This window comes from Lupinus angustifolius, chromosome LG08 (assembly GCF_001865875.1).
Source record: "Lupinus angustifolius cultivar Tanjil chromosome LG08, LupAngTanjil_v1.0, whole genome shotgun sequence".
Taxonomy (NCBI): domain Eukaryota; kingdom Viridiplantae; phylum Streptophyta; class Magnoliopsida; order Fabales; family Fabaceae; genus Lupinus; species Lupinus angustifolius.
Window position 1 is genome coordinate 301374 of NC_032016.1, and position 19230 is coordinate 320603.

At 27.6% G+C, this 19230-nt stretch overlaps 3 protein-coding genes and 1 long non-coding RNA gene across 5 annotated transcripts in view; 1 reads left to right on the plus strand and 3 right to left on the minus strand.

Moving 5' to 3' along the window:
- Positions 1-735, minus strand: part of LOC109354190 — a 1413-nt gene extending 678 nt beyond the window's left edge. Inside the window, exon 1 of the mRNA XM_019596528.1 lies at positions 482-735. Coding sequence (XP_019452073.1) covers positions 482-730 — 249 coding nt within the window. The 5' untranslated portion in view covers positions 731-735. The remainder of the gene's footprint in view (positions 1-481) is intronic.
- LOC109353791 (protein RDM1-like) lies at positions 3367-5116 on the minus strand. Its single transcript, XM_019596152.1, has 2 exons — positions 4882-5116; positions 3367-3768 (listed from the first exon to the last, which is right to left on the minus strand). The coding sequence occupies exons 1-2, from the start codon at positions 5114-5116 to the stop codon at positions 3401-3403; spliced, it is 603 nt and encodes a 200-aa protein (XP_019451697.1). The 3' UTR covers positions 3367-3400.
- LOC109354281 (glucan endo-1,3-beta-glucosidase-like) lies at positions 12816-18776 on the plus strand. Of its 2 annotated transcripts, none has more exons than XM_019596666.1 (4): positions 12816-13326; positions 14069-14654; positions 18154-18420; positions 18540-18776. In XM_019596666.1, exons 1-4 carry the CDS (start codon positions 12868-12870, stop codon positions 18560-18562), a joined length of 1335 nt encoding a protein of 444 aa, XP_019452211.1. In that variant the 5' UTR covers positions 12816-12867; the 3' UTR covers positions 18563-18776. The 2 variants fall into 2 exon arrangements, with proteins under 2 accessions (XP_019452211.1, XP_019452210.1); XM_019596665.1 differs by having other exon boundaries at positions 12818-13326; positions 14069-14650; positions 18147-18420.
- Positions 14627-14924, minus strand: LOC109354282. The gene is made up of 2 exons (XR_002108535.1): positions 14799-14924; positions 14627-14725 (listed from the first exon to the last, which is right to left on the minus strand). It is a non-coding gene; the product is annotated as an uncharacterized LOC109354282 (long non-coding RNA).

The following is a 19230-nucleotide window of genomic DNA, read 5'->3' on the forward strand; positions in this document are numbered from 1 at the left end:
TTTTTTTAAAATTGACCAACAAGGTGTTGGTCCAGTGATGTAAGTTTCATTGGGTTCCCAAGGTTGATGTTTGATTCTTGGGAGCGACATTTGTTGGGAGGGGCAGCCACAAAACCCGAAAATGATTAGTTCCCTTACCCAAAAAGGTGAGGGAATACCCTTGGTAGTAAAAAAATATTTAAATTGTAGTTGAGGTTGAAAATGCAGGCAAGGTTACTACGATTGTGATTATTGCAATGCGAATTTTCTTTGTGATTGCAAAAATAGTTTTGAATTTGATGCACCATGGTACAACCTAAATACGATTTGATGCAGCTGCATCACTTTGATTTGGTGTCACACCCCAATTTTGATGTTATACACAAATTGCAGTATAATATAATTACGACAATCACAACAACCACAATAATGCGACCGTATCACATGATGTTGTCGGGAATTTGAAACAATGATAAATAGATTAAATAAAGAAAAACATTACCCGATAAACTCTTTTCTTTTTCATTGTTTCACTCATAGAGTGACGTTCTTCAGCAATCCACCCAGGCATCAACCATTCATAGCCCTTTGAAGTCATGTCATAAAAGAAACATTGAGTATCCTTATGCAAATGAAGCCTATCATTTACTTTCATAATATTATCCATTGTTTTCAATGTCATAGAAGTGATTTCTTCATTACTTATCTTCCTCCATTTTTCTCTTCCTTGGCTTCCCTCACCACGTTCCATTGTTCTAAGATTGTTGATTGATATGTTCATAGCTTCAATACAAAGCACATTTATATAACATAAGAACTAGGAAAAATGTCCTATAAAGAAATATATTAAAAATGAAAAAACACAATGAGTTATAAATTAAAATAAAAAAATTGTTTCTATGTTAGTCAAATTCATCAATTATCATGTTGGTTGTTTGTTCAAACCATTGCGTTGAGTAGTGTACGACTCGACTAGATCCTCATGTATCATATTAGGTTAAAGATTAAATTTCCGATTTATGAGAGCCACATTTGTTGAGAGAAATATCCACATAACCCGAAACAAATTAGTTCATTACCCATAGGTAATGAATTTATAAGAAACTCATATTAACTACGAACATGATACTATTCCCATATTTTTTTGGTTTCCCATAGGTATTCTCGCACTGGAGGCAATCCTGTCCGAGCCGGGAATATCCACATGTATGTGGACTAACTCTCCCAACGGACATTTTTCTATTTACAAGACTCGAACCCGAGACCTTGCTTAATGAGAATCAAACATGTACTACTTGAACCAACGCCCGTTGATATACTGTTATAACTCAATAACATTGATGAGTCAGCTTTGGATAAAAACAATTTACTCAAACAAAAAATATTAAATGCAATTATATATCTTTAATAAATCATTACTATTATTTATTAATGTATTAAATGCATACCCTCACAACCATGTACAAGTTATGGTCTTTAACATTTTCTTTTGGAACAAAGTAGGTAGTTTGTAGTTGAAATGAGTGTAATTGAACTTGTTTTGAATCAACTCGACTCGATAAGGATCAACTTATGTCGTGTTTTGAAATGAGCGAGTGCAATAAGTTATGAGAGAGAAAAAGAGAAATCTTATATAACTTTTAAGATTCACCCATTTGGTCCGTTGAATCTAAGAAAATGAATGGCTGAAATCGAGTGTAACTAATGTAACTTAAAATGAGTGTAAACGAATCACTCATTATATATATATATATATATATAATGAGTGTAAACGGATCACTCATTATATATATATATATATATATATATATATATATATATATAAACAAGGTTATATTTATATATATAACCTTTTTGTATTATTTTTAAAAATGAATTAATTATTTGAGTTGTCTAAATGAACCAATTTGAACTGAACCGAATAGTCCATGATTTTTAATCGAGTCAAACTCGAGCTAAAAAATTAACTCATATCGAACTTGAGTCGAGTTTTGAGCTAAGCAAATCCTTATCGAGCTGAACCCTGGTTCAACTCGGTTTGGCTCGTTTCTAGCCTTAGTCTGGACGGGTGAGACATTTATTAATTGATTTTGACATTTTGTTGATTAGTGGAGAGAATAACTGAAAATTATATTTACTTCATTCCATATTTTTTTATGTTTAAGGTTATGCATATAATTTAAGAAAATATTAAATGATTGAAGAATTTGATATCATTTGATTAAAATAATCAAATTTAATACACATTGAAAACTAAAAATAAAGAAAGAATTAGATGTGAAAAAGAAGAGTAACATATAGTGCATAATTGGATAATAAAATATAAATGTGTATTGAGTTTCTAAAACATTAACAAATTTAGAATAAAATGAAAAAGTTAAAACATCAAAAGGTATGGAATAAATAAAGTAACAAAAGTGTTAAAAAATTTAAAAAATATTATTGCTTCATTATTGAAAAATGTTGGAAATAATATTATTATTTTCATTTTCAGAATTTCCAGAAATAAAACTCATATTTTCTAAAATATAAAATAAAAACAATGCGCGATTTGATTGAAATGATAGAAAATAGCCAAAGCACACCCTAATTTATTTGACTTTTTATTCAAAACATTGATGTGTGATTGTTGGGTCTTTGACATTTTGTATATAAAAATCATAAAACAAATGGATTACATATATTATCTTAAACTTTGTGTCACTCAATGTATAAAGTGTCGAAATTTTTCCAATTTTTTTAATAAAAATTCATTATATTATTGTTTTTTTTACTAATCTCCACATTTAAGCATATGAATGATCTCCCCAAAATGATATGGCTCATTTTCAACATTTAATTCTCATTTACTATATTGTCCGAGAGAGTAAATGGAAATTATTTTTCAAGGCTTGTATTAATTATGTAAAGGCTAAAGTTACAATTAGTATTTTAAATGGAATTTCACAATAGTTGTAATATTATGGTCACAATATTACGGTTTTAAAGTGTTTCCATAATGATATCACGATCACATTGGTCATCATAAATTTTTGCAATTCAAATAAACATAATGTATCCATAATTTAAAATAGGGTAAAATATTAATTTATAACCCCATTGCAACAAAGCAACATATAAATTTAACTTGCAATCTAATGCAACATCCAAAATGTCTTAACAAAACCAACCATTAAAAAGAAGGAAATTGAAGAACACAAGTTTAAACCAACCATTAAACATTCATGTTGCTTCATGAGGATGAAACAACTTTATCAACATAAGCACAATGTTCTGGGTCATTAATCCAGAGCATCGCGAGATGAGTTGGTGAAGCGAGGAGCCTATGCACTTCTTCAAAATGTCTTAACAAAACCAACCATTAAAAAGAAGGAAATTGAAGAACACAAGTTTAAACCAATCATTAAACATTCATGTTGTTTCATGATGATGGAACAACTTCATCAACATAAGCACGATGCTCTGGGTCATTACTCCAGAGCATCGCGAGATGAGTTGGTGAAGTGAGGAGCCTATGCACTTCTTCAACATGCCATATGGTATCTTCAGCATCGCTCCAGTCTATAATATCATTCAAGGGTTTCCCCTCATCCTCGCTTCCGAATCTCGACTTGTCCCATTCCTTACACATCATGTGTGTAAGGTAATGCAATTGTTGTCCATACAACCTTTCCAAGATTTCAGCCATACCTTTCCAATTCACAGCCATTGCATGTGAAAACCTACCTATGGGAATAGGCCATTTCTTCATGCATTTCTGGTATTTTGTAGCCAGCTCCACTAAATCATCTACATTATAAAAAAATACTCATTATCTCCAACATGAACTGTTTAATAATTAGGAAAATGTGTTAAATTGTGACCTCAATAATTGTGTTATATTTAAGGGAATAAATTATCTTATAGTATAAGGAATAAATAAGTAGGAAAATGTGTTAAATTGTTACATGTGTCATATTCAATCATTTTCTAAATAAAATAATACACATGTCATATTTTTATTGACAAAAAGAGATAATTTATCTCAGAATATATTTTATTATCTTATCTAAAATGATAAAAAATGTAGTAGATATGATCACAATTGCGATCGTTATGCCATAATTATAGTTTGGGATACATATCCTCTCTTTAGTAGTACTGGAGCTATAAGGGAAAAGAGGATTTCCTTAATTTGTAAATTTATTTTATTCAAAAAGAACTTAAAATTTGGATCCTTAAATATTTTTTTTTGTCACATGTTATTGTATTCATTTAACAAAATAACAATTTGAAAATACACTAAGGCTCTTATTAAAATTACTTTAATAATTGATTGAAGTCAGTTTCTTCATCATAAAATTCTACTAAACACAAAAACCAAAATCTTTGAAGATATAAAAAATTGTAAGCAAAATACACATTTGAAACATTATTACATGAGAACCTTATATTATTATGAGACAATTTATCTCTCATAACCAGTAAAAGTATGACATGTATACTATTTTGTATAGTTTTAGAAATATTTTTGTAAAAAATGGTTAAATATGACACACATCATGATTTTATTGACCAGAAGAAACAACTTATCTCCTTATAATAGAAAATATTTTATTCTCTTTGTAAGTAAAGAGACGATCTTTATCTCTAATAAGGTGATCATCCAACAAATTGTGAAAATTACAAAAGTGAAATCATAGTTATGACCGAAAGGGAAAGAGTGAGAAATTTGTAATGACATACTTCGAATGAGATCGAAGACGACCCATAAGAAAGTTTAGCTTCATATTGTTCTTACATTTACAAAAAACCACAACTATGTATGCCATCATGAATTTTCTTCTATAACTCTATGTACCTTATGTACTATTTTAATTTAATAAAATTATTTGCCAATAAAAAATATATAATATTGCTAACCTTTATCAACATTTACTATGACCTTGTGTTGTTGGCCAACTTCATTAGCTTCCTCAGCTGAAAGCAACTTTTTCTTCTTCTCAATCCTCTTGCTCCTAACATTTCCACCATCACTTTTTGACAATTTTTCATCTTTCTTCTTAGCTTTTACCCCAAATCTAGATGCAGCAAGCAAACTAATGTTATCATCAGATTCAGTTTCAGAATCTGACCCAGAATTATGATTGCTGCTCATAATTTTGAATATGTTATGTGTTTTGTAATGAGGTGTGTGAGATTATGTATACAAAGAATAATAATATGTTTAGGGAGGTTCTATTAAAAAATAATAGAGAGGGGTACTAAATACATTAATAGATTTAATAACTTTATTTAGAAAATTAATAAACTATGAATTGAATGATTTAGTCACTTTTGCAATTCTAGTAAAGCTACCTATTATATATAATATATACATAATAGTTTAATATCTATTTAATGTAAGTGTAAAGTTTGAATTATAAGTATATATTGCATCATTGAAGTATATTATTTTTTACTAAAAAGTAATAACTATTAATATATGAATGGTAGAAGATGTATAGATAATATAAAACTCTTATGATGCTAGTATATAGATTATTTTCTCTATAACATAATTCATTTCACATCAATTTTGTTAAAGAGAAAACCATGTATATACTTATTGTGCTAAGATTTTTTTATACTGTCAATATATCATTTATTATTTATATTTAATTATCATTGTTTTTAAATATAAGTAATATAAATGAATATTGAATGATATACTCATTGTGTATAAATGTTTATACTGACAATACATAAATATTAAATTCATTATTAAAATGTGAAGATATTCTTTAAACACCAATAATATCCAAGTATGAGTCTAATTAGATAATGTTATAATAATCTCTCATAAATAAATGGAGGATAACATTTTTTCAAAACATAAAATGGATTACATCCCTTAATTCTTTTAATTGTTTGCACGTTTAGACTAGTATAAATTATTTTTCAAGGTTATAGTTCTAGGTTGTGATATCATATTGGATAATTGATATTAATAACTTATACTCTGAAACTTAATTGTTAATATAATGATTTATAATTTTCAATTTGTATACATAATGTTATATATATATATATATATATATAAAAGTTCCTTTTGTTGGTTAGTATATATAGTGTAATATCTATATATTATCGGTATAAAAATTTATATACAATTAGTATATATAATACCATACCATAAGAGCTTATCCACTTAACCAAAATAATAACCTTAGAAAATTATCCACAATCCACAATCTATCCAAATTAGATCCATCCAAATTCATCCGTTAGAACTAATGAATTTAAATGGATATAATTCAATGACTAGTATTGACAATGGATGGATTCAAATCATCTATTATATCCAATGAATATCCATGGGTATATCCATTTGGGTGCATATCTAATCCATCTAAAAAAATAAAAACAAAAATATTTACATGGATTGGTGGATGACTTTCCGTTCATTATGATTCAAATCCAAATTCATCCGATTACCACCTTTATTTGACACTAACAAAATTACCTCACACACCCACATATAAGAAACTCAATAAACTATTAATACAATGCTGCATGTATTTATTATTTGGTAGTTTTTTAGGCCTAGACATTTTCTTTTCAAGCCAACTTTGTTTAAGTTATAGAGACATTCATGATATAATTAGATTAACTCTAGTGATGAGAATTTTCTTGGTATCCTAGACTCCAACTCAATTCTGTGTAAAGGAAAATATGCATGTATCACCTAAACTATCCACTTGGTGATTACCATCGTATGGTATTTTACTCATATGTAATTAAATTTTGCTTAATAAATAATTTAATGACTTTCTTAATTCTTAAAAAACTAAAAAGGAATCAATATGATGTTTAATTATTTTTTAAAATGGTAATTAATCAAATGTAATTATATTTTATCATAACATGGAATTATATATAATGTAACTTACTGATACCTAATCAGATTTAGTATAACTATAAAATCACACATTCCTTTTTGCATATTCACATATCAACCTGAATTTATACGTATGTTATAGTGATTATCCCTTTAGAGAGATGCATATAATTTTTTAAACTAAAATATATTAAGTGTAATTAAGCTAAACTCGAAAAGATGTAAAGTAATTTATTCTTAATAAATTATTCGTTAACTATGATAAAATGAATATTAATATATTTAGAGATATAATTTGAGTAAGAATTCATTTTTCTCTATTTTTATCTATTTCAGAAAAAAAAATGAGAAAATTAAAATATTATCTCAAAATTTTCAAAACATATTGAACAAAGATTTGAGTAATAAGTTAAACTCAAATGTTTAATTGTTTCTAAATGTGAAATTTTAATATAAGAATATATATATCATTCTACACTATTTACACTATTGCCAAATGTTTTTATATAAAATACAAAGTTTTTATTTGATATGGAGTTGTTTTTATGTTTATTGTTATTATATGATGACTCATGCATGACTTTGTATGTTTGTTGTTGTTATATATATAAACAATGTTATATTTATATATAACATTTTGTAATATTTTTAAAATGAATTAATTGTTGGAGTTGTTCAAATGAACCAATTTGAACTGAACTGAATAGTTCGTGAACTTTAATCAAACCGAATTTGAGCTAGAAAATAACTCGTATTGAATTCGAGTCGAGCTTTGAGCTGAACTATAGTTCGGCTCGATTCAGCTCGTTTTCAACTGTAATGGTAGAAAATATATTTTTAATTGAATATTTGGAATTTTCTCCAACTTGGACTAAAACTTAATAAAACTACAAAATACATAATTACCTTAATATTATAAAACACCAAATCCTAGTTATGGTGATTAAGAATTAATAACTTAAAAAATAATTTTTTATATAAATCAAATATCAATTTTTTAGTTATGTAGATGTATTCAAAGTATCATTTAGTGTAAATTAGTTATCCTAGTTATATCTCATAAAAAATATTAATCTTATTTTCTCAACTATATAAGTATAATGATAAATACATAATAATATTTTTATAATAGGGGTATTTTGATAAGCAAACATTGTTTCAAGTTATTCTCATGAATGTCAGATTCTCAAAAAATATAAATATCAACCAAACATATATTTTAATATAATCACATTTTTCATAATAATATTCATGAGAACGTAATTGCGCGAGATTATAAACAAACACACCTTAACATTATATACTCTAACTTTGTTGGAGAAACATTTTATTAATAACCACAATCCATGATAAACAACAAGATCAATTAACTTTTATTAATGGAAAATTAGACAATGGTAACAAATATGTCATACATATATAATAGCTATAAATTAACTTAATTGGTTTGAAGAATGATCATCTCCATTAGAAGGATCATCTTCATCGATAGAGAGACAAATGATTGTTTTTACTCGTATTTTCAATAATAAAAATGTGATTTCATAATAAACAAAATAATAAAAATGTTATTACACGTTACATTTTGTGTGTTATTTGTAAATAAACTTGATTGATTATTTCGGACACTATAAGCTACAACAATTAAAAAGCAATTAATGTAAAAAATAAATGAATGAATTGGTGCTGCAAATTTAGATGTTTCTACCAATCATGAAAACTCTAGTGAGCTCTCAAGTTGGAAAGAAGAATAAATTTAAGATAAGTGGGAATAAAGAAATATAATGTTTGAATATGACAACCATACACCTAGACATATTGACACACATTATTCCACTCTAGCTTAGTCTATATGCTACATGGCTAATACCATTCTTGATCTTGATGGTTCCAACGTTCTATGATGCAATTGAAGCTTTTGTCTCACTTATAATGCCTACCACGTGAGTATATCTATTGTCTCACGAATTGTGTCACTGTATGTACTACTAGTTTGTCGTTAGTTGAAAAATTATATTTTAGTTAAAAAATTAATAATTAATTATTTTCCTGACCAATCACATTTGATGACATATGCAATGACACAATTTATGGGACAACAGATGTGTACTTGCCTACAACATATAGCTCCGGAAAAAACCATACTTTTTATAAAAAGATACAAAAATTAATATTTTGTTAACGGACATGATTTATAATAATAAATTATTAGGGCGGAAATTAATATATTGATAGAGTAAGAGTTTTATACATTGTCAGATTATCATTCATCATTTATTTTAATCATTAATGACTTTTTAGAAAAAGTAATACAAGTGAATGATATATAATATACTGACTATATATAATTTTTTATACTTATATAAACTAGTGTGGCGACAGACACTTCGTGTGAAGTGTCTGAGGACTCATATTTTTACTTTATGATATCAAAGATTTAAATTTATATATTTTATGTTGGTGAGTTTAGTTATTTTTTGTATTAAATGTAAATTATATTTCATTCACTTTATATTATAGTTCTTTGTATTTATATTAATTGTTAAATTAAGATGAGAGAGTGATTATTATATTGGTGCTGATTACATAAAATTATATTTTTTTTGTAAAAATTAAAAAGGGTTAAAAGCAAAATAGGAAAATAAAAATTATTTCATATTTTCCCTTTTTTATATATAATATATATACTAGTGTGAAAGAAGGGAATTGCAGTTAATTTTGGTTGACTTAATAGTGAATTTGCCATGTGGCTTGTCTCATCTTTAAATATTTGAATTGATTAATGAGAATGCATATAAATGTTATTGACTTTTCTTATAAAATGTTCATGTCAAATATTTAAATCTTATGTATTTTATTTTGGTGAATCAAAATACTTTTTTTTATTAAATGTGCTTTATATTATGATTTTTATTGAGTATACTTTATATTATATATTTTTTGTCTTTATTTTAATTGTCAAATGATTATGAGAAAATGGTTAATATGTTGTTGGTGGTTACATATGATTATTTATTTTTTAGAAATTAAATTTTTAAGGATAAAATAGGAAATTAAAAATTACACCATAAGTAGTTACACCATGTTTTTCCTTTATATATAGTACTAGCATGTTGACAGGCATTGTCGTGCCTGCCAACCCGTTTTCATACATTTATAATATGTAGTTTGTATGTCATAAATGACAATATAATATTTTGTGTTAAATATTTGTCATCTATAGTTGAATTTATTCGATATGTGTAATGTTCAATTTTTTAACATTCATATTCTATATTAAAAAACTGATAGTTATAATGTAAGAAAGAAGAAATAGTTAATCAATTAATATGAATATACATTGTGTGGAGATGAACATTAGGTTATATATAGTTTTTTTGGTAAAAATTAAAAAATAGTGAGGGCAAAATATGGAGAACCCCAAACTACACCATGATGGGTGATTATTTTGAGTTTTCCCTTTATAAGTAGTATAGATATAGTATATATATTATATATTTTTGTCTTTATTTTAATTATCAAACGAATGTGAGAATATGGTTAATATGTTGAAGATGCTTATATATGATTTTTTTTAGAAATTAAAGTGTTAAAGACAAAATAAAAAATTAAAAATTACACTATAGACCTATAGTTATATCATGTTTTCCTTTTATATATAACATATAATATATTTTTTGTCTTTATTTTAATTGTCAAATGAATATATGAAAATGATTAATATGTTGATGGTGGTTACATATGATTATATGATTTTTTAGAAATTAAAGTTTTAAGGACAATATAGGAAATTAAAAATTACATCATAGATAATTACACCATATTTTCCCTTTATATATACTAGCAGTGAGAGACACTTCATATCTATCGGCCCATATTTTAATTTTATATTGTCAAGTATTCAAATTTTATATATTTTATTTTAGAGATTAAGAATATCTATTTTATATTGAATGCATTTTATAATGTGTTTTTTATTAAGTGTACTATAATTATAACTTTTATTTTATTATAATGTTCAACTTAAGGTGTGAGAGAATATTAACAAGTTAGTAGTAGTTATATATGATTTTATAGTTTCTTTTGTAAAAATTAAAAAAAATTAAGGGCAAAATAGAAAAATTAAATAACATTATTGTGATAGTTATTTCAACTTTTGACTTTATATATAGTATATAAGTATAGATATATATATATATTATAATTATATATAGTATAGATTACATTAAGACATTATTCATTTAATGTATAGCATCATCTTATAAAATTACACGTATATGTTCCCAGTTATCGACATCAAATTCACCAGGGAATCTACTTTCTACAGGAAACCGCGTTAAAACAGTAACATAAAAATCGCACGTGAAAACGCGTCACTTTGTACTATTTCTGAGACAAAGAGAAGAGTTTGAAATAGAGAAGAATGTCAAATTATTACTACTACTTTATTATTTATATCCGTTATATATCCGAAAAATATACGTGGTCCTACAAATTGTGCCACTAAATATACCATAAGTTTATAATTTTATTAAAATATCTATTTTGTGTGTTCTAAAATCAATTGAAAGTTATTATCTATTTAAAAAGATAAATTGTAAAAATATAAAATAATTTTTTATATTATTTAATAAGATTTGATTAACTTGGTATACAAAAACATTATTTTTCGGGACATAGGATCCTCTTTCCTATTGCTCACTACAACAAAATAGAATCCTCATGATGGCGTGTCCCTTTTTGCTTTTCTTGGTTTATTACACAATTAACCCATTTTCATAGCCGTTTCAAACTCTACTGTTTCCAATAGGAGGAAGAGTCGTCTGTGGAGACGAAATCATATAGACATAATTAATAATATACTGATAATATATTAATATTTTAATTTAAATTTAATCATAAATGATAGCATTAAAAATTATAAAATATAATTGTTTCTAAATATAATATATTACATATGTCTCTATCCAAATTTTTCTTAACTAATATTTACACTAATAAGTGCTTTTGTAACATAACTTTAACCATGGAATTGCACTCATCATTCAATTTTTTTATCTTCACTAATCTCATCATTGGATTACTAGTTATTTATTACCAGCAGAAAAATAGTATGGGGAACGAAACTGTAAAAGTTTTGTTATACGTAAATACATAAACGACAATTAATTTGTTATTTTCAATGTTTATTAATTCCTTTTAAAAGACTTGAATTAATTGTTATTTTCAATGTTTATAGAATAATATCATTTTAGATAAATATCCCATAATTTTCGAGAGACTATAGTTGGGTTTTACCGGTTTTTTACTAATTAAAACACAATTTTATTTTTAAATTTATAATTAACTAATTCATATTTTTGGTTATGTTACTTTTCTTTCCTTAACAATACCTTTTAATCTTCAAAATGATACAAATTACTGAAATTAGCATAACTTTTCCAAAAGAAAAATATAAAAATAGTATCAGTCAAATAATATATATGACCATAAAAGTTATTCCCACTACTTCCATCATTGGCCATGCTATAACTAGATAATTGTAAATTCAAGAATATTTTATTACTTTTTGATATGAAATTAAATTTTTCTAGTTACGTGACTATTCATTTTAATAAGTTTTGCTCATAAGATCAAATCATTAACATTTTGACATTCATACTACTAGACTAAAATGCATTAGAATTTAGAAGTAACAAGCATTAGAAGTAACTTGAACAAAGATCCTTTGTCCCAAAAATTGTCTCTTTCTATCCTATTCAATAAATATACACTAAATAATATAATTTTGTTTTTATATCTTTTTTAATTAACTAAATGATACATTTTAATTGGTTTGAGACACCGATTAAGATATGGATCACAAATCTTCATTCCAAGCAACCTTACACTATATTTATATCTTTCTAATTTTCACAATCACCATTAAAAATAAAAACCACGTCATCCCCAATCTTAGTTATCCCAATCTATAAATAAACACAAACATAAGACCGTTGTTTTCTGTCTTCTAACACATTCCTCAAACCATGGCCCCACATTCTCTCTCTCTCCTCCTCCTCCTCCTCCTCCTCTTCCTCCACCACAGCACCACCGCATACTCCATCGGCGTCAACTACGGCACCCTCGGAGACAACCTTCCACCACCAGCCACGGTGGCAAACTTCCTTAAAACAAAAACAACCATAGATAGTGTAAAGATCTATGATATGAACCCACAAATACTTCAAGCTTTTGCTAACACCGGCATCTCCGTCGCCGTCACCGCCCCTAACGGCGATATACCTAATCTCGCCGCCAGTGTTGATGCTGCTAGACAATGGGTTGTCGGCAAAATCAAACCTTTTCATCCTCAAACGAAGATAATCTATGTTCTTGTTGGTTCTGAAGTTCTTCATTGGGCTGATCCTACAACTATTAGAAAACTTGTACCTGCTATGAGAAATCTTCATTCTGCCCTTATCTCTGAAGGAATCACAGATATTAAGGTAATTGAATATTTGAGTTCTTTTCTTCTTCTTATTAGTGGTTCCAATTAGAGATTAATATACCGATAAGATGTTGGTCTAGAATCCCAAAGCTGAAAGTTTGATTCTTGTGAGTGACATTTGTTAGGAGGGCAGTCATGAACCCGATTAGTTCGTTACCCAAAAAAGATGAGGATATATATTTGTTAATAAAAAAGTAATAGAGATTAAATATATGTTGTTATGCCATACTAACATTTTAGCTATATATTTATAAGATGATCTAGAATTATAAGAGAAATCTCTTATGTTTACTCGTTACTTTTGAGAATCATGATCTTATAATGATGTTATATTTCAATATAGTTAATGTTTTTTTTAATACTAATAGTTAATGTAATTTATATTTAGAAAATGTGCAATCAATATCTAGCAATTTTTTAATTATTTTTTTGGATCTAGAGATAATAAAAGATAAAAATTATGTGAGCTATATAATTAATAGGATCTATGATAAAACAAATACAAAGATTTGATTAATGTCCCCATCGGAATATTATGTGCACTACAATTAATAGTTCTTTGTATAACTTTCCCACATAATCGATTCACTAAATGTTCTCTATATTTTTTCATTACTACTTAATAGAAATAACCCTAGACTTATAAATACTCTGTGATCTTTCGATCCATGTAGCCGAACCGATTTTAGCTGATGCTTTATTGGTGTAATTACTAACCAAATCTTTTTATGACAATTCAGGTCACGACGGCACATTCATTAGCCATAATGAGACAATCTATTCCACCAAGTGCTGGTCAATTCAGGCCTGGTTTTGCAAAACATGTATTAGGACCAATGCTAAAATTCTTACAAGAAACCAAAACCCCTTTTATGGTGAACCCATACCCTTATTTTGGGTACAACCCGAAATCACTAAACTTCGCACTCTTCCGGCCCAACCGCGGCCTTTACGACCGAAACACCAAACTCACTTACACCAACCAATTCGATGCCCTCATGGACGCGGTCTACTCGGCCATGAAGGCCCTTGGGCCATACGGCGATGTCGCAATTGCGATTGGGGAGACCGGGTGGCCATCGGTTTGCGATGGTTGGGATGCTTGTAGTGTACCTAATGCGCGTGCTTATAACAATGGGCTTGTTAAACATTTGGCACTAGGGAAGGGTACACCTTTGATGCCGAATCGGCGGTTTGACACTTATATATTCGCGCTGTTTAACGAGAACCAGAAGCCCGGCCCGATCGCGGAGAGGAATTGGGGTTTGTTTCAACCGGATTTCACTCCTGTGTATGACTCTGGAATCTTTCGCAACGGACAGGTTCATTAATTAGCTTTTTCTTTTCATTGTTTTATTCTTAATGTTTTCTTTACGTTACGTTGCCTTTGTTTTAATCTTTTTTTAAGGTTTCGAATTTATATTGTTTGTTGTGTTGTGTTACTTTATTTCCCTTTTTCTTTATTTACACTGCTTTAGAAAAAAGCTTGTCTCCTTTATTTGCGCTTCACGTTTTCTCTCCAAATATCATATAGATAATAAAACCCATAACACAATACTAAAATGATTATTCTATAATAAGAACAAAAACAATGCTTTTATTATTATCACATCATTCACGATTCATATTTAATTATTATTGACTTTTAAAAAAAATAATAAAAATGAATGATAACTGTACGTAAATCTATACATCAATACATCATAATTGATGAATAACATGTTACTTAGATAGATGTAGCATTTGTTTGGAAGTGAGTAATGCTTTTGAAGTGTCTATAGAGTTGTATATACTAATTAATAAAGTCATATGACACTTGGAACCAAATTCCAATGCATTTTTTCCTTTACCTTTTAAGATCTTCATTGCTAAGCATATGTTATGGGGAACATATCTGTTATCTCACACTTTGTGTCACTCCATGTGTCATGTGTTTGTGATTGGTCAGAAAAATACTAAATAATTATATTTTAACGTGTCATGTGTTTGTGATTGTATATACTAATACTAAATATATTTTTCTGACCAATCACAAACTCATGGTACATAGAATGATACAAAGTGTGGGACAGCAGAAGCAGATGTGTACCCCATATTATCTATGCTAAGGGTATATATGTCCTTATAAATATATTAAATGTTAACACATTTCTTAATTCACAAACTCATGGTACATAGAATGATACAAAGTGTGGAACAGCAGATGTGTACCCCATATTATCTATGCTAAGGGTATATATGTCCTTATAAATATATTAAATGTTAACACATTTCTTAATTCTTATTTAACTCAATACTACACTTGTTAACACATTCCGTAATATTTCAAGATGGGTTAACACAATATTTTGTTACATTTTATTATATATATATATATATATATATATATATATAATAAATGAAGCTTATCTCATGTAAATGCTATAGTGCATACCAATTAATATTCTAAGCTCTTAACACACTACACTCACTAAGCATTGAAGCATCTCTTAGAACTAAACAAAATGTGTTAAGAGCTTAGTTTATAAGCTAATGTGGATTATAACATTTGAACGAGGTAAGGTTCATTAAGCTAATATACTAATAGAAGCATATAAGCTAAAGAGTAGAAAAACAACCAAGTTTAAAAAAAAAGTGAAGCATGAAGGAAAAAAAATGAATTTTCACCTATGCTCCGTTTTATTTAAATACTTATATGCAATTTTTTTAAAACACATTACATCCAAAATTAAGTCATTGATTAAAATATTGCTTTTCATTTAAATACATGTCATCCAAAATGGTTTTTTCCTTAGTTTTCTTAAATTAGATTAAAATTATATTCAAATAAATAATGAGTTGGGATCATGTAAATGTGGATGGTTGGATAAATATGGTAATATGTATGGTGCCTATATTATCATATGGTAAAGTATGTTGGGATCTGTTGTCCCAAACCACGTCCCTAGCCAATCACAATGAAGCAAAACTGATAAAGTTATGATTATTTAATTTTTTTAACTGACGTGACATAATATGATTGATCTATGACAGGGTTTAGGATAGGGTTTGGGACAGCAGATCCTTGTCCAAGTATGTTAGGGTTTGGAGTGGAATTAGCTAATAACATTTTATACTTGCCACAATATTAATCATTGGAAATAAGTATTATTTCTCTCAAAACTAAATTATTTATTCATGTTAAGAGTTAAAGACCAACACTTCCCACAAATCAAACATTAGACATGATGATAGAAATAGAATGTCTTAATCCAATTAATAATTAATGTTGTTTCACTCTAATGTTGTTTTTTTTTCTCTCCCTCTATCTTTTTGTGCTCTTTTTCACAATAATTGAGAAACATATAATGTTCAAAACTCTTCGAGACAAGGATGAAAAGTAGAGCTAGAATTAAAGGAGTGTTATGAAGAAGTTACAATTTGCCTTAAAATTTTGCTCATTAAATAGTATGTTAGTGCTTTATACTAGGTTTATTGGCCATCATGAAATAATGCCATGATATATGAATTTCACAATAATCCCAATCATACAATAATCCCAATTATGCTCGCATATTCAATTTGTCTTACACCTTCATTAATATTGTTAAATAGTTTTACACATAAATCATATGGTATATAAGCATGTTTACGGTGAAGATAATTATATTTGTGAAGGATTATAGTTTGGTCTATAGAAATTCTCTTTAATGTTGTAGGCACGATAGTATATAGAAAACGTCTTAAAAATGTTGTTTTTGGAATTATTAATAATATTGTTTCTGAGTTGAATTACGAAATAAGTCTCTCTCTTTTAAGACATTTGCAATATTAAAATTAAACCCTCACTATGATTTTATTTCTCTCTCAATATTTTTTTGTGTATGAGTAAATGATTTTTAGTGATGTTTTAGCCAATAAAATGAACGAGCATGATAAAATGAAATAAAAATATACAATAATGTATCAAAATGAAAATTAAAAATAAGGTATAATTAAAAGAGAAATAAAAATAATGTGTTTGCTCAAAATTGAAGTAAAAATATATAATAATAATAATAATATACATCGAAATAAAAGATAAGGTAAAATTAAAAGATAAAGAAATAAAATATTGTGATTGATATATGAAATGTCTCTGAGTCTTCCTTCTATGTTGCTTCACATTCCTATCTTTTTATTTCTCATTTAAATCATGTTGATGTTTGGATAACTAATTTGTGATTGGGTTTGTAGATATATAAAATTTATCGTGTTTATTGTGATTTAAGTTGACAATTTTTGTCCTCAAAATTTATGTTTTTATTCGACTTTTTTGGAATAATTTTTATGCATTGTTTTTATTAAGACTTAAATATTTCAATGTATTGTTATCACAACTCAATAACACAAACTAGAAATGCCCAAGAAAAAAAAATTATTTGAAAAGTTCAGAAAAACAAAACAAAAAAAGTGCCTATTTTCTTTCTCCCTTCCCATCAAAAACTTTTTAAAGGGTGACTTATTGCACGAGTATCCTACCTATTGTAGTCTGGAGAAGGTAAATCTACATAACCTTACCCTTCCAAGTGAAGATAATGTTTCCATGATTTAAACCGATAATCTTCGGGTTACAAGGCAATCAACCTTATCGTTGTGTTAAAGTTTACCATTTCCATCAAATACTTTATCTATATAAAAATATCATTCAATATTAATGTATAACTTTTTTATCACTTACGACACATTATACATGGTGAATTATAAAATGTATTACCAATATTGTGTACACATTATTGTCAAGAATCAAGTTTTCAAGTTTATAAAATTGTTAAAACACTTTCTAAATCAATAATGCAGGTTTCAGCACCACCAATACAACCTAAACCAAGAGGGCAACAATGGTGTGTTCCCAAGGCTGATGCAACAAATGAAGCCTTGCAAGCAAACATAAACTATGTATGTAGCCAAGGAGTCGATTGTAGGCCGATCCAACCCGGAGGTACTTGCTACGCCCCGAATAATGTTAAGGCGCTTGCTACCTATGCTATGAATGCTTATTACCAAGTCAAAGGTCATCAACTATATAATTGCGACTTCTCACACACCGGTGTCATTACCTCGGTTAATCCAAGTAAGTCTTAACTCTACATCTCTAATTACCAATTTTGGATATTTACAAAGAATTTAGTAATTTTATTCATACGGCTAAATTACAATGTGTATATATTTATTTTTTGTTATTATTTTCAGGCCATGATAATTGTAAAATCTAAGTATGTATCTTGAAGATGATGATTCAAAGGCAAGAGAATGTGATTAAGTGCATTACCATATTAATTAGAAGATGGAAAATGGTGTGAATGTGAGCAATGTGTTAGTGATTTTATGACTTATGTATTGACGTACTTAATTGTTATGGAGGAAAATGTTATATACTTGGCATGGTATTTCATGCTTATGACTAAATTCATGGTTGGTCGATCAATGGTATTTTAATGGGTTTTTTAATGTTCTGTACCTTAGGCTTAAGATTAAACAATAATTGAATTACTAACAAAGTGTTGATGTAGTGGTGTATGGTTTCGTTAGATCTCAGAAAGACTAAAATATCAAGAATTCGATTTCTGAATCGATTCTAATTGATCTATAGGGTAAAGGATATTGTGTAATACCCAGAAAAACAATGATTGAATTTTAAATGGTATTGTAAAGTTTCCATATAACACTTTTGAATCTCTCCAATATTATTTTCCACTTATTTTTAATTCTAACTTTTTTCGAACATCTTGTTTTCATATTACCCACTACTCACTATTGACTTTTTAGATGCTTATATATCTGGTTTCATTTTAGGCCAAAGCTAATATGTGAACCGCATATTAGTACGTTTGGAAATGAACTGTTTTATAGTCGTTGGATAAAATAATTGGTTACATGTTAT